The 14662-nt window shown below is 51.0% G+C and overlaps 1 protein-coding gene across 2 annotated transcripts in view; it reads right to left on the bottom strand.

Annotated features, from left to right (window-relative positions):
- Positions 1-14662, bottom strand: part of LOC131497420 (multidrug and toxin extrusion protein 1-like) — a 37212-nt gene that overhangs the window by 9021 nt on the left and 13529 nt on the right. For both annotated transcript variants that reach the window (XR_009254970.1, XM_058703663.1), the window contains exons 6-14: positions 13662-13706; positions 10436-10533; positions 10084-10181; positions 9865-9978; positions 9714-9781; positions 8313-8421; positions 8120-8195; positions 4583-4652; positions 3938-4070 (exon numbers count right to left, since the gene is read on the bottom strand). Coding sequence is in view for 1 of the 2 variants with exons in the window: in XM_058703663.1 (XP_058559646.1) it covers positions 3938-4070; positions 4583-4652; positions 8120-8195; positions 8313-8421; positions 9714-9781; positions 9865-9978; positions 10084-10181; positions 10436-10533; positions 13662-13706 (811 nt within the window). In the remaining variant the exon portion in view is untranslated. The remainder of the gene's footprint in view (positions 1-3937; positions 4071-4582; positions 4653-8119; positions 8196-8312; positions 8422-9713; positions 9782-9864; positions 9979-10083; positions 10182-10435; positions 10534-13661; positions 13707-14662) is intronic.

Genomic DNA, 14662 nt, shown 5'->3' on the forward strand with positions numbered 1-14662 from the left:
TTAAAAAAAAAAAAAATAGCTGAGATTTTTTTCAGGTCATGTGTCGCTCGTCACCAACATAATCCTGGAGAAACCGTGAAGGTCGACATGGCCGGGAACCAGGCCTCAAGGGACCTTTGAACACCTACAGATGGATTTTGTCCAGCTTGTATCCTCCATAGGATTTACATACGGTTTAGTTACCGGTTGTCTGTTTTCAGGATAGAGGACGCATTTCCTTGCTGAAAAGCTACAGCCCTTACCATCACCAAAAAGCTGCCTGACTTTGTATTTCCAACCTGATGTCTCAGGTTTTACAGGTCTCAGATGGCAAGTTTTATACCAAGTGACTGAGGCACGTGCTTTATGGGAGCCATATAAAAGAACTCTGTAAACTATCACTCCTTACTCAAAAAACTATGCTGTCCTCATCACCCACAATCTTCTGGAAAAGTAGAAAGGACCAATGTCATCCTTAAACTCATCCTTAAATTCTGAAAGAATTAGGACACTGGAAGGCCTGTGTCTAGGGATTTCACCACCAATACCAGCCTGACCACACTGATGGGCTACGTGCAAAATATCACCAGGGTCCTACCGCCAACAGCTTAAGGCTGCCTTCCCACAACATCTTCCTAAACAGCTTCTTCACCATCTTTAGCCAGAAGATTTCATCTACCGGAAGAGAGAGCAGGGAAAACTGCTCCTGAACCTTGTTGGCAGGGACCTTTTCAATGGTTGTGACGCTGGTTGGTTGCATTTTTTCCCAAGTCTTGAATGGTTCTGCACAATCGCTCACCATGATGGTCATCATGACGGTACAACATCAAGGAGCTCAAGAAGATCTTGCAATACAGTTGACTATGAAGATGACTGTACAATCCCCAAGTGGTAAGACCTGGCTCCCTAGCTTTCCCTGAATTCCCCTTGTCTCTAATTTTCCCTGAAAAAGAGGAGACTGAGACACTGAATATACGATGGCCACACCATATATCAAAGTAGAACTCTGGGGGCGCCTGGGTGGCTCAGTCGGTTAAGCGTCTGACTTCGGCTCAGGTCACGATCTCGCGGTCCGTGAGTTCAAGCCCCGCATCAGGCTCTGGGCTGATGGCTCAGAGCCTGGAGCCTGTTTCCGATTCTGTGTCTCCCTCTCTCTCTGCCCCTCCCCAGTTCATGCTCTGTCTCTCTCTGTCCCAAAAATAAATAAACGTTAAAAAAAAAAAAAGTATGGGGCGTCTGGGTGGCGCAGTCGGTTAAGCGTCCGACTTCAGCCAGGTCACGATCTCGCGGTCCGTGAGTTCGAGCCCCGCGTCGGGCTCTGGGCTGATGGCTCAGAGCCTGGAGCCTGTTTCCGATTCTGTGTCTCCCTCTCTCTCTGCCCCTCCCCCGTTCATGCTCTGTCTCTCTCTGTCCCAAAAATAAATAAAAAACGTTGAAAAAAAAAAAAAAATTAAAAAAAAAAAAAAAAGTAGAACTCTGACCCACAACCTGCAGCAACAGAGCCAGGAAACCCCTTATCCACAATAAACAACCGAAAAGCCAGCCTGTTCCACATCAGACTTGCAGATAGCTATCCCTAGGGACACTCCAGGACGCTGAACAGTAACTTCTGCAACAGCTGACCCAAAATGGCCAGGATTTGACTTAAGAACTGACAGCTTCCCTAATTTTTGTCCCTGCTTCCCACTCAGAACCAAGCAAAGAAAAGCAAACACGCACCCCTGACCAATTGCACAGGATGCCCCACGTCTACTTAGCCTGCTTCCAGCTTCCCCAGGCCACCAGCGTCCAACACCAGAAGCGTGCCCCTTTCCCCCCTCCCCTCCCCCCCCCCCACAAAACCATCACCAACCTTCAAGCAAGTAATAACAGTATTATTAACTGTAGCTACCAAATTGCACATTCCCAATCCCCAGGACTTACTTTATAACTGGAAGTTTGCACCACAGCATTTTTTTTTAATGTTTAATGTTTTATCTTTGAGAGAGACAGACAGAGAGACAGAGCATGAGCAGGAGAGGGGCAGAGAGAAAGGGAGACCCAGAATCCAAAGCAGGCTCCGGGCTCCAAGAGGTCAGCGCAGAGCCCGACGCAGAGCTCAAACTCATGAACTGTGAGATCAAGACCTGAGCCGAAGTTGGGACCCTTAATCGACTGAGCGACCCAGGTGCCCCACCATAGCATTTCTTTTAAGTGATTCTTTTTTTTTTTTTTTTTTAACATTTATTTTTGAGAGACAGAGAGAGACAGGGCATGAGCAGGGGAGGGGCAGAGAGAGAGAAAGAGACACACAATCAAAGCAGGCTGCAGGCTCTGGGCAAGCTGTCAGCATAGCATAGAGCCTGATGTGGGGCTTGAACCCACAAACTGTGAGATCATGACCTGAGCCAAAGTCGGACGCTCAACCGACTGAGCTACCCAGGTGCCTCTCTTTTAAGTGACTCTTAACTCCCTCTGCTTTGCACATCCTAGGGATGCTTTTGTCAAATGAACAGCACTGGGAACACAGATCTGTATTTTTAAGTGGATTTCTCTAATGTTTCCCTTAGCTATGCCACTGGCAAATCCAAAATATGAATAATGCCAGAAACTCAGCTAAATAATTTTCTGCACCACGATGAAAGCCAGTGAACTTTGCACTGGCAACTCCATTCTTTGAACATCTCCCGTATTTTTCATTAAAATATTATTCAGCTGGAGAACAATGTGCAGCATAACGGGATGGGAAGTTCACTCCAGGTATCGGATGACTTCTCACTGCTCCCCCGCCAGCCAAGTACTGAGGGGTAAAAATGAGCCATGCTTAAGTCTGTCACCACTTCACCCAAAGATAAAGTGCTCAGGTTTTAACATCATCATGCGTTAACCACCAGTGTATTCCAAAGTATTATCTTAGAAATCAAAGCTGGGCCGTCATTTGTTTCTATACTTCAAAAAATTTTTTAAATGTTTTGAGAGAGAGACAGAGCACGAGCAAGGGAGAGGCAGAGAAAGAGGGAGACACAGAATCCGAAGCAGGCTCCAGGCTCTAAGCTGTCAGCACAGAGCCCGACATGGGGCTCGAACTCATGAACCGCGAGATCAGGACCTGAGCAGAAGTTGGATGCTTAGCCCACTGAGCCACCCAGGAGCCCCTCTCTATGTTTTTCAAGGTTAGCATGGATTAAGTCCTTTCCTCCAAGTGTGGCAAGGGGATAAAGAGTCCCCTCACACCCCTGTAACTGCCTTCTGTGCTGTTCACACACATCACCCCCATGGCCTTCTGGGGAGACCTGCAAGGCACAAGGCTTACAAGGTCGTACCAGGCGGGAGGTGGAGGCAACAGAATGGCAATGAAGGTGACGTTGACAGCACGGCTCTAAGGGCTGCATGGGCTGACACAGGAGCCATGCTCTAGGATGTACTCGGCTACCATGGCTGCTGCTGGAAGTTCTGTAAGCATCACGCCAAGGCTGACCCATGGCTTCCCCTGCCTCAGCCCAAACACACTCCAGTATAGCCAGTTTATGATGGCCACAACCAGTCCTGCAGACTCACTCTCCAGGTCTCACCATACAAGCGCTTCTACCAAAGGACAGAACCGGGGCCACAAAAGGCACGTTTCTCCAAGCTTCCTCGGCCCTCCTGCTCTCACCAACTCTGAGGACGTGAGAACTTGATGGCACAGGGCAGGGAGAGGAGTAGAAAGGTCACCCTGCTCTACTCAAGCATGTCAGTGTGAAAAGCAGGCCCGGCTGGGCAAGAGGGGCATGAACTTGCAGTCCCGGGCCCCTGGCTACCTGCTGTCCACTCCGTGCTTCTCACTGACAGGGCACAGAACAAGCATGCAAAAGTTTCAAAGTTCCAGGGCCAAGTCTCAAAAAAAAAAAAAAAAAGAAAAGAAAAAAGCCTCCATGCTCCAACAGTCATTTCCAGGCCCCATAAGTAACAGATCTGCCTGCCCGTGGTTAATGCTTACCAAGCACTTTCAGTCTGGCCAGGAACATCAGCGAGATCCCGACAGGGAGACCAACCACATAATACCCAACGGCATTGACCATGGCCCCAGCCTTCTGGTTGCCACTTCCCCGCAGGATGCCACCACTTGTGCACTGTAGGCAGAAAACATCCATCAGTGAGAACAGTGCTGAGGCTTCTGAAAGACTCCTGTCCCCAAGCACCTCCCATCCCGGGGCGGGGGCGGGGCTCGGACTTAAAATCCGTGATCTCGTGCCAGTGTTCTTATCAAGCGAGTATGATAAAAACGTTCGGTATTACCTACCTGCCCCATCCCAGTTGATCTTTCCTTCTCTTTTTTCCTTTTTAATTTTTTTTTTTTTAACGCTTATTCGTTTTTGAGAGACAGGGAGAGGGCAGGGGAGGGGCAGAGAGAGAGGGAGACACAGAATCGGAAACAGGCTCCAGGCTCTGAACTGTCAGCACAGAGCCCGACATGGGGCTCGAACCCACGAGCGGTGAGATCGTGACCTGAGCCGAAGTTGGACGCTTGACCCACTGAGCCGCCCAGGCACCCCCAACTGCTCTTTTCGGTTTAAATGAACCACCATCAGAAGAAACGTGTAGATCATAAAGGGGCTTGAAAGGAATACTGCGTAACACTTACAGCAAGTCCTTCGAACACATGGGAAACAGCACAGATCGGAATCACCTCAGCAACCAGAGCCACGATTTCTCTGTTAGGAAAAGAAAGCACGTCGTGATCAGTAGGAGACAGATGTGTGGCTCAGGTGACGGCGCTTGGCCTCTGCGTAAAACCGGAGGGGCTCATGCATTCCAGCCAACACCCGATTCGCGGACAATCCTACGGTTTCCTGGCCCGTAGAGGAAACCAACCCTACACTGCATCGAATGACTTCCAGAAGGAATATATAGTCCAACTGGTTGATGGAAACAATTGCATGAGATGAGGTGGTGCTCCACTGCCCACAAAAAAATAAAATTTGGATTATAATGCCACCCTCTTTTCATGTTTATTTTTGAGAGAGAGTGTGCAAGCACATGTGAGCAGTTGAGGGGCAGGGAGAGAGGATCCAAAGCGGGCCCTGCACTGACAGCGTCTCGAGAGCTTTATGTGGGGCTCGAACTCACGAACCGTGAGATCATGGCCTGAGCCGAAGTCAGATGCTTAACCGACTGAGCCACCCAGACGCTCCAATGCTATCCTTCTTTGAACATGATTCCACACGTATCTCAGTGTGTCTGGATGGAGTAGAACAGAGTGGTTACAGTTCTCTCCGTGGAAGCCAGGTTGGCATGTTACAAAGGTCATAGAGACAGTTTACAGAATTATCCTTGGTTCCTAGAGGTAGTCCCTAACCTCTACAGCTAGAGACTTTGATTTTAACACCTACACTTCTAGAAAATGCTGCCACTGACCCAGGAAGGCAAAAAAATCCATCATACTCTTGAGCGATGAATAAACAGGCCTAGATCATTGTCTGGCAATAAATATTTGTTGAATGAATTTAAAAATCAGGAAACCCAGCACTGAACAAGGTGGTCACTCTCCTCCCCCTCTAAAAACAGGACAGAAATACAGTTCACTATTCAAATTGGATTTCATTTCTTGAATAGGTAACGTCTGCCAATGGTTAAAAGAAATCAAGCCATGCAAAAAGAGTATCGAGAAAAATCTTACTTCCACTCTGTTCCCAGCCCACCCATTGCCACCTCCCTGCTGACTGGGCAACAATCCTGAATACTGTCTGTACTTTTCCAGTACAAATACAGTCTTCTGTTCCCCTTCTAGAAACTGTTAGTTCATGTTCTAGCATTCTCTAGACCTTCTACAACTTGGCTTTTCCAACATACTCACTTTTATATCTCATCAAAATATATTATCTTTTATGTGCTGCTGAATTCTGTCCACTAATATTTTAGTTTTGATTTTAGAACTGATATTAATAAGTGCGATTGGCCTGCAACTTTCTTTTTTACTGTACAAACTTTGTCAGATTTCTGTACCAATGTTATTCTTGCTTCCTAAACAGAATGCGGACATTTCCCTTTTTGTGGTCTCTGGTACAGTTCGACAGCACTGGAATGACATTTTCGAGGTTTTATAAAATTCTCCACGGGAATCCTCAGGGATTAGTGCTTTTTCAAATTTTAAAATAAATTTTTCTTATTTCTTCTAAGGAAATCGGTCCAGTTAGACCTTTTATGTTTTCCAAGGTAAGTTTTGGTAAATTATTTTCCTAGAAAGTTATTTATTCCTTCCAGATTAAAAAAAGTTTTTTTTTTAAATGTTTATTCATTTTCTGAGAGAAAGAGACAGAGTGCAAGTGAAGGAGGGGCAGGGACAGAGGGAGACACAGAATCGGAAACAGGCTCCAGGCCCCGAGCTGTCAGCACTGAGCCCGATACAGGGATCGAACTCACGGACTGTGAGATCATGACCTAAGCTGACGTCAGATACTGAACTGACACTACTCAGACGCCCCTATATTCCTTCCAGATTTTTTAAATTTACTTTCAAAAGTCATGCAAACTCGTCTCTCACAGTTCAAAAAAACTACTGTTTTTTAGTAACTTCCTCCTTTATTACTTTGCATTGAGGGGCTCTCTCTCTTCTCCCTCTCTGCTAACGTTAGGTTCCGTGTCCTTGTTAGAAATCTGTGTCACCAATCCTGCCAGTTTCAGCTGATCCTGGTCAGCTGATAAATAATTTGACGTCGTGAGTTTTCTCGGTCTCCCAATACCACCAAAGATATGGTTCCTGGGCCCTTTTGTTCTTCGTGTTTTCTTCCTGCCCCGCATGGTTTCCGGAAGTGGACAGACTCAGAAGCAAACGTCTGCCACGTGCCTACTGAAACCATCAGCGCAGGATACACATCCGATAACGACCGTTCTGATTCCCTTGCAGGAAAACGAGCATGATTTCCGGCTGCCTTTCGGCTTCCTTGGAAGCGAGGGACACTTAAACATCCGATTTCCCCACAGCAACATGGCGGAGGCTTCAAGGGGACAACCCGACATCAGAAGTCAAAAGGCAGCCCCAAAAAGATACCCAAGGAATGAACGGCGGAGGGCAGTCCTGTCCACCACCTGCTTGTTACACCCGTGAAGGAAAAGTCAACGTTGCCTTTTGCAACTGCTGATAGAAGAAACCCAAGTCAGAAGTATCCTTGTGACATGCCCACACCAGCCAGCCTCACTGATGAAAGCAACCAACCCAAACAGGACCCGCAAACCACACAAGAGATCCATCCCTTACACGAATTCGTCTCAGTGATCGATCTGATCACGTGATTTTTTTTTTTTTCCAACGTTTTTTATTTATTTTTGGGACAGAGAGAGACAGAGCATGAACGGGGGAGGGGCAGAGAGAGAGGGAGACACAGAGTCGGAAACAGGCTCCAGGCTCCGAGCCATCAGCCCAGAGCCTGACACGGGGCTCGAACTCACGGACCGCGAGATCGTGACCTGGCTGAAGTCGGACGCTTAACCGACTGCGCCACCCAGGCGCCCCATCACGTGATTTTTTGAGACAGCTCTTCAGGGAGATTTTAACTTCGGTTCAAACTGACCAATACATTCCACGACTTGTAGCTACCAGGGACTTGGGGGGCAGATTCTGAGCTACCAAGAGGATTCTTATCACTGGGAACAAAATAACTAACTGAAAATATAATCAATGGTACCAAAAAGGGGTCTCCTTCTCTAAAATGCACACCTATCCTGACCACCTGCAGCACGTATCACCAATAAATTGGCATTCTGGATGATAAATTAGTTCCTACATCTGATCAGTTCTTCCCAGGAAACATCGGTGAGTTTTTTTTTTTCCTTTTTTTATGTTTATTTATTTTTGAGAGTGAGAGAGACATAGCACGAGTGGGAGAGAGGCAGAGAGAATGGGAGACACAGAATCTGAAGTGTCCTTTAGGCTCTGAGCTGTCAGCACAGAGCCCAATGTGGAGCTCGAACCCATGGACCGTGAGATCATGACCTGAGCCAAAGTTGGCCACTTAACCGACAAAGCCACCCAGGTGCCCCCGGTGAGTTTCTGATCTTACAAATGGCTCAGGGACCCTCCACGATGCAACACCCCCAGGATGCCTCCCAGTGTGAAGGCATCCATCTACCCAACCATTTCTTTACCGCAAATTTTGCATTTCAAGAAAATGTCCACACTCACCGGTCGCTAGTGAAAATGTACCCCACCAGATCCTTAAAAATTAACAACAGGACACAGACGGTTACAGCAAAGACTCCTGGAGGTAAAAACAGCAGAGAAACAACCAGTGAGAAAGGAGATCTGCAGGGCACCGGGAGCCTGGGCTTCCCAGGCACAGACCACTCGGGTGAGTCAATGACTGAAGACTAAGCACCTGTGACCAGCAAGGCGACAGTTGAGGACTTCTTGGCCTGCTCGATGTCTCCAGCGCCCAGCGCATTCCCTACCCGGATACTGGTGGCCACACTGAAGCCTGAAGGTATCTAAAATGAAAAGCAAACATACCATAACGAAAAGGGAAGAGTAAAGCAGGGAGCAGAGAAGTCCCTGCCTCTTGGCTCGGTTCTCAGCCCAACTGTGCACCTTCCCCAGGGAACAGGGACCCGGGAGATCATGGCATACACCTCAGTGTTTTGTAAAACCTGGTCCTAAAAGTTCTGAGAAAACAAATTTGCAACCTCCCATTTGTCTAGCCGAGTGCCCCCAGGCTAATGTGAATCTCCATCGCATACTGGGCTTTCGGGCAAGGCTTCTAAGGTGTGCAAGGGAGGGTCCCGCACAATCGTGTTCCTCCTCTGCGTGCAGAGGACGGACTGCCAGGAGCCCAGGGGAAGTCTGTTCTGAAAGACCATCAAGGGATCAAGTTTAGAAAACAGAATCCCAAAACGGCGACCTTTCCCCTTCCCCGGAGCGTCGGGTAAAAAGCAACTTTAAGGAAACGCAAAGATGCACACCCAAGCTCATCCCAGGCAGCGGGGCTCCTCACGCCATGAACCTAGCGCCATCACCCTTTGCGCCCCCGACCTGTCCCCAGGCATCTATCGTGTGTTGTGACAACCGGAAAAGATTCTTCATGTCTGGGAAGTGTGCAAATCAAATCAAGTCTTTCAGATCCGGGGGCATCTGGCTGGTGTCTGACTCTTGATTTCGGCTCGGGTCACGTTCTCACGGTTCATGGGACCGAGCCCCACGTCAGGCTCTGCACTGACAGCAAGAATTCCGCTTGGGATTCTCTCTCTCCCTCTTTTTCTCTGTCCCTCCCTTATTTGCATGCCCTCTCTCTCTACACAGATAAAGAAGCTTAAGCAAAAATCTTTCAGATCCGAACAGTGCTAGGACGTGCAAACTCCCCAGAGCTCACCGGAAAGACCCCACCATTCCAGATGGGCCCTGCCTGGCTCTACGATGAAATTTTACTCTCGTGTATCGTTTCACAGGTTACTAACGGGATGAATGCCTACGCTCGTTCTTTGGATTCTTTTCTTTTTATTTAAAAAAAAAAATTTTTTTTTAACGTTTATTTATTTTTGAGACAGAGAGAGACAGAGCATGAACGGGGGAGGGGCAGAGAGAGAGGGAGACACAGAATCGGAAACAGGCCCCAGGCTCCGAGCCATCGGCCCAGAGCCTGACGCGGGGCTCGAACTCACGGACCGTGAGATCGTGACCTGGCTGAAGTCGGACGCTTAACCGACTAGGCCACCCAGGCGCCCCTTTGGGCTCTTTTCAAAAGAACCAGCTAGCACCCCCACACGACCGGCTCCCGTACACTCACCATGTACAAAATGACGGTCACTTCGTACACCACGGACTGGGCTCCCAGCTCCACCATGCCGAGGATACCTGGTGGAGAGAGGCAGCTGACACCGTGCTTCCGGACGGGGCCCGTGCCCACGCCAGCCATCGCCACCTGTCCCCGCACTGACCGCTCAGTAGGCTCCCGATCTCGTAGGCCCACCACTCAATGCACAGCATGAGCATGCCGGGGAAGGCCAGGTCGAAGAAGCCGGCCCAGTCATGCAGACACTCAAGGGACCACCCTGCAGCAGGGACAGAGACACATCGCCAACACACGGGCCACTGGGCTGGAGCTCAACCCGAGACAAGACCCACGTCCGAGCTGGAAAACGAACAGCAGACTTTACCTTCCCAGATATCGTGGTGCAGTTTCTTCCAGAGGATGTACAGGAAGAGGAGCAGCACGAGGGTGAACTGGGAAATGGTATTTGCCAGTGCCGACCCCCTGGGAGGAACGGTCCCAGTGAGGGCAGGTGCCTGTCCATCGTGCGGGGACTCCCGTGGCAGCCCTAAACGCATCTTCTTTCCGGAGCAGCCTCGCGGTCCGTCCCTGACCGTGCTTTCCAGAGCGGCCCAGGGAAGGGACCCCCACCGGGACACATGACCAAGTAGAGGTGCCCCCCTGCCATCCCGCCCTGGAAATGCCTCAGGCAGGTCCCCCCGCCCCTGCCTCCCATCCCCAGAATCAGCTGGACTCACATCACCCCAAGATCCAGTTGATAGAGAAACAGATAGTTGATGAGCGCATTGACAAGATTGGCGACAACTCCGGTGAGGATCTGGGGCAGTACGATTCCCTGAAACGAGGAGAGACCGCACCGCGTGCTGGAGACCAGGGAGCAGGGTGGTCACTTCTTCCCCAAATGCACACGCGCCACAGGTATAGCACGAGGACCCAACCGAATGCCTGTCCTTGCTGCTCCTGGCCTCCTGCCTCCCCCCTCCCTCCTCCTCCCCTCCTCCCCCGCCTGGAGGCGTGAAATACAGGGACGTGGGCAGGAGAGGGCCCGGCAACAGACAGGCAGCCAAGTGGTTCGCCTACCAGAGCACAAGGACTGGCCGAGACGGAGTATAAACAAATCACCTTCCACACTGGACAGGGGGTGACCAACTCAGCACTTTTTCAACCAAATGGAAGTTCGGAACACTGATCTAAGATGACCTCACAAAGCTGGGGCGTGGGAAGGACTCCATCCCACCCGGCTCTGCTTACAAGTACAGGGCAGAGAAGTCCGGGCTGTTTGGCATCTTAATCTAAGACTTCAGGCGGGAGAGGAAAACGACACGGGCTGGAGACGTACAAGGCATCAGGGGATCAGAATCACAGATGCGATGAGGCCAGCTGCTTCTCCCACCTGCAAGGTGTCACCCCGGCCCCTCGTCTGAACGCCTACTGCTTCCTCACCCTCTGACAAACCTGCTTCTCTGAAATCACGGACCCTGTGACATTTCGTCGTGTGAAGTCGTTACCGGTTAAAATAAAAGATCCCTCTCCTGCCTGGGGGATTGAAGTCACTCTCACACCCCAAAGCAGCAGCCTCGATTTTCCAGCTCAGGGGCAGAGCTTCTCACGGATTTCTGGACACAGCAATCCGCATCTATCTGAGCTCTCTCCGGTCCCCAAGGAGAGAGGACGTGGGTCCACTTTGCAGGGCGGACCTGGCATTGATCCCTCTTCTGCTTTGCTCTGAGCCTACCAAAACGTGGCTTCCCCTGCACTGCACCTAAACTCCATCCATCAGAATCATATGGTAACTCTCTCCCGCCCTTGCTGGGGGAGAACCACACTCCTCTGATCCAGCCACGCTACGGTCCACCATGCTGCGTATTTGTCTCAAGTGGTCTCCTGGTCAGGGACCAGGACAAGGATCGTGGCCAACCACTTATGTGGGTCACTTATTTGTCAGGCAACCCTGCTTATTAGTTTTTAGCAAAGGAGGCAGGAGACCACACAAGCCTTTCGGGTAGAGAGAGCAGAAGCAGCATGGGGTGAGGTTGGCCCTGGGAAGGACTGGCAGCAGGGAAATTTGGTAAGATGCTACGGAAGTATCCGCCGAAGGATAAGGGAAGAAGAAGAGAGGAACTGAGGCTGGAGGTTGGAGAGAGGCAGGACCACAGGACCATCAGTGACCGGACGTAAGAGTGAAGGAAAAGATGGAGAGCCAGATGAGGGCAGGCCCCCCAGAGATAAGGTGTTCGAGGCCCCTAACTGGGAAGGAGCAGGCAAGTGGAGAGGCAGGCCTGGGGGATGAGAAGGTCAAGTGCGCAACATTCCAGACTGGCCACTAGAGCTCTAAACGGGGGAGCCCTGGGCACACAGATGGCAAGAAAAAACACGCAAGAGACAGCTTCCCTCAGAGGAAGGTCAGCAGAAGCCAGTGGGGTCGCCTTGTCTACGTCTCTCCCACCTACAAGTCTAAGCAACCCCCCGGTTTTCTCTGGGGCTCCTTCCACCCTCCCCAACTGTATTAACTTTGCCCCCAGACCAGCTGCACACTCCCATATCCTACACTCACAGAAGGGCTGGGCCCGAAGACGGAAACTGGGTTAAATGCAACTCCCTCCCTCTCCAGAGACCCCCGCAGACAAGGAGTCATTTCGTTCTACAGGATCCGCCCCAGTGTTACGATTCCCGCTGCTTCTGTAGGGCATCCTTTCTCATCACAGACCTGCAGCATCTTTTGTTGGGACCACGTCCACAACTCTCTCTCCCCCTAGCAATCGGTTTCCCACCAGCTGAAATCCACAGCAGAGAACCAAGGCTGAGCCTAGGCCAGCCCACCTCTCTGATTCTGTCATCCATTGTGCCCCTCCATCCATGCCTTGGCCTCTGTGCTCCCACGTCCCGGTGACCAGAACCCCTTGGGAACCCCGGGTAGTCTCCAAACCCAGTTCAAGCCTCTCGGCCCCTCTCAGCTGCAGGGTCCTCTTTGTAGGTCTCTGCGGGTCCCTCAGAGTATCTGAGAAAGGGGTTTTCACTCCCAGTGTCCTCACTGGGCCAAGCTGGAGCCTGTGGCTAGGAGCGCCCATGCTGGCTGAGAGCCTGGCAGTCAGGGAGAAAGCCCTGAGCATCTAACGCCTCCGCGTGGCTTCAGACGAGGCCACGGGCTGGCAGTGGACAGACAGGCCAGCGCTCAGTCGTGCAGACTTCTGCCCCTTTCCAGACCCTTCAGTGTTACGCTGACGGGAGACTCGGAAGCTGTTTTTGTCCACAGGGTAACCTTAAATTTAACATTAAATAAACGGAAAACCTCTTCCCTTCTCTCTCCCCTCCCTTGTGCCCTCGGTCGCACGTGCCCTGGAGAGCCTACCTGTGTGGCCACGACCCATTGCCCGGGACCCTCATTTCCCTGGATTCCTCTGGAAGGAAGTCAAGGCTCCCACATACGCTGGCATCGTAAATGCACGCCTACCGAACCAGGGCAGCCGTCACACAGCTTTGGCCCCTGCTGCTGATCACAGTTCTCCCTGACATATTACGATGTGGGCCTTCACGCCCCACTGAGGAGAGCCGGGCCTTTCAGACAGGCTGAGAGGAGCTGAGAGGTTGGCTCCCTGGAGCCTGCCCGGCACCCTCTGGGGGACACAGGCACACACCCTTCACTTCCAGAGAGCCAGGTAAGAGCATGGAGCCAAAGAACGCTAGTGCTACCCCTTATCCTGCCAATGACAATATTTCCAAGGGGGAATCAGGGAAGAATGTTCCAGAGCCAACAAGAACATACCCTTCCCTTGATTTCACTTGGTAAACTTCTCCACACCGAAGTCCTGAGCGCACCACACGGGAAAACGTGTTTCGGTGGCCCCCAGCAGGTGAGGTTCCCCACCCTGTCATCCATGAGTGTTTTCAGGGCCCCGATCCCCGAAAGCCATAAACTCCCATGAACCGCCCCCCCACCAAAGAAAAAAGGAGAGTCTACATTACCTGGTTGAGCAAAAATTTAACTTGTAACGTGTAAATAAAGATTGCCTACAAGAGAAGAAGAAACGAATGTTAACATCTTGGCCTTGCCATGTAGCAAGGAGCTGGGAGCCGTGGCTTGGCTGCCCTCTGCTCCCCCGTGGACCCGCAGAGGCATGCCGTCTCAGAAGGGGACAGGGACAGGGGGCAGGAGCCGAGGTGTCTAGGGCCAGGGCGTTCCAAACATCTCTTATGGATGAACAGCATCCAAGGGACCCCAGGGCCTGGGAGAGCAGTTTCCTTGGGAATATGACAAGGAGCCTTCTGGGGAACAGTGGGGCTGTAAAGGAGGCCCCTGGGCAAACTCTAGGGGGGGGGGGGGCACCACTTTTATAGACCAAGTAACAGTCCTATTTGGTGGCATAACTAAATAATATGGAACTTTATCTTTTTTTAACGTTTTCAGAAATTTATTTTGAGAGAGCGTGCACACGTGCACATGGGGGAGGGGCAGAGAAAGAGCGGGAAAGAGAGACCCCCCCCCCCCCCGAGCAGGCCCTGCACTGACCTGACTCGGGGCTCAATCCCACAAACCATTAGCTCATGAGCCGAGCAGAAACCAAGGGTTGGGTGCTTAACCAACCGAGCCACCCAGACACCCCGAGAATATTAAACTTTAAAGGCTTCGGGGTAAATTAAACGCCACAATGCCAACTGTGACGGCAGACGGCTACTTTTAAGGGCTGAATTACAGCCATCCAAATTCGTATGTTGAAGACCTAACCCCCAATGTGGCTGTATTTGGGGAGTTTTTAAAGAGGTGATTACGTTAACATGAGGCCATTAGCGTGAGCTCTAACCCAACAGGACTGAGGTCCTTATAAGAAGACAAGAGACACCGCGGCTGCACCCACACAGGGGGATGGCCGCGAGAAGAGGCAGCCAAGCAGGAGGTGGTCTGCAAGCCAAGGAGAGGCCCCTAAGGGTATCAACCCTGCGACACCTTGATCTCAGACTTTGCAGCT

This window comes from Neofelis nebulosa, chromosome 16, assembly GCF_028018385.1.
Source record: "Neofelis nebulosa isolate mNeoNeb1 chromosome 16, mNeoNeb1.pri, whole genome shotgun sequence".
Taxonomy (NCBI): Eukaryota; Metazoa; Chordata; class Mammalia; order Carnivora; family Felidae; genus Neofelis; species Neofelis nebulosa.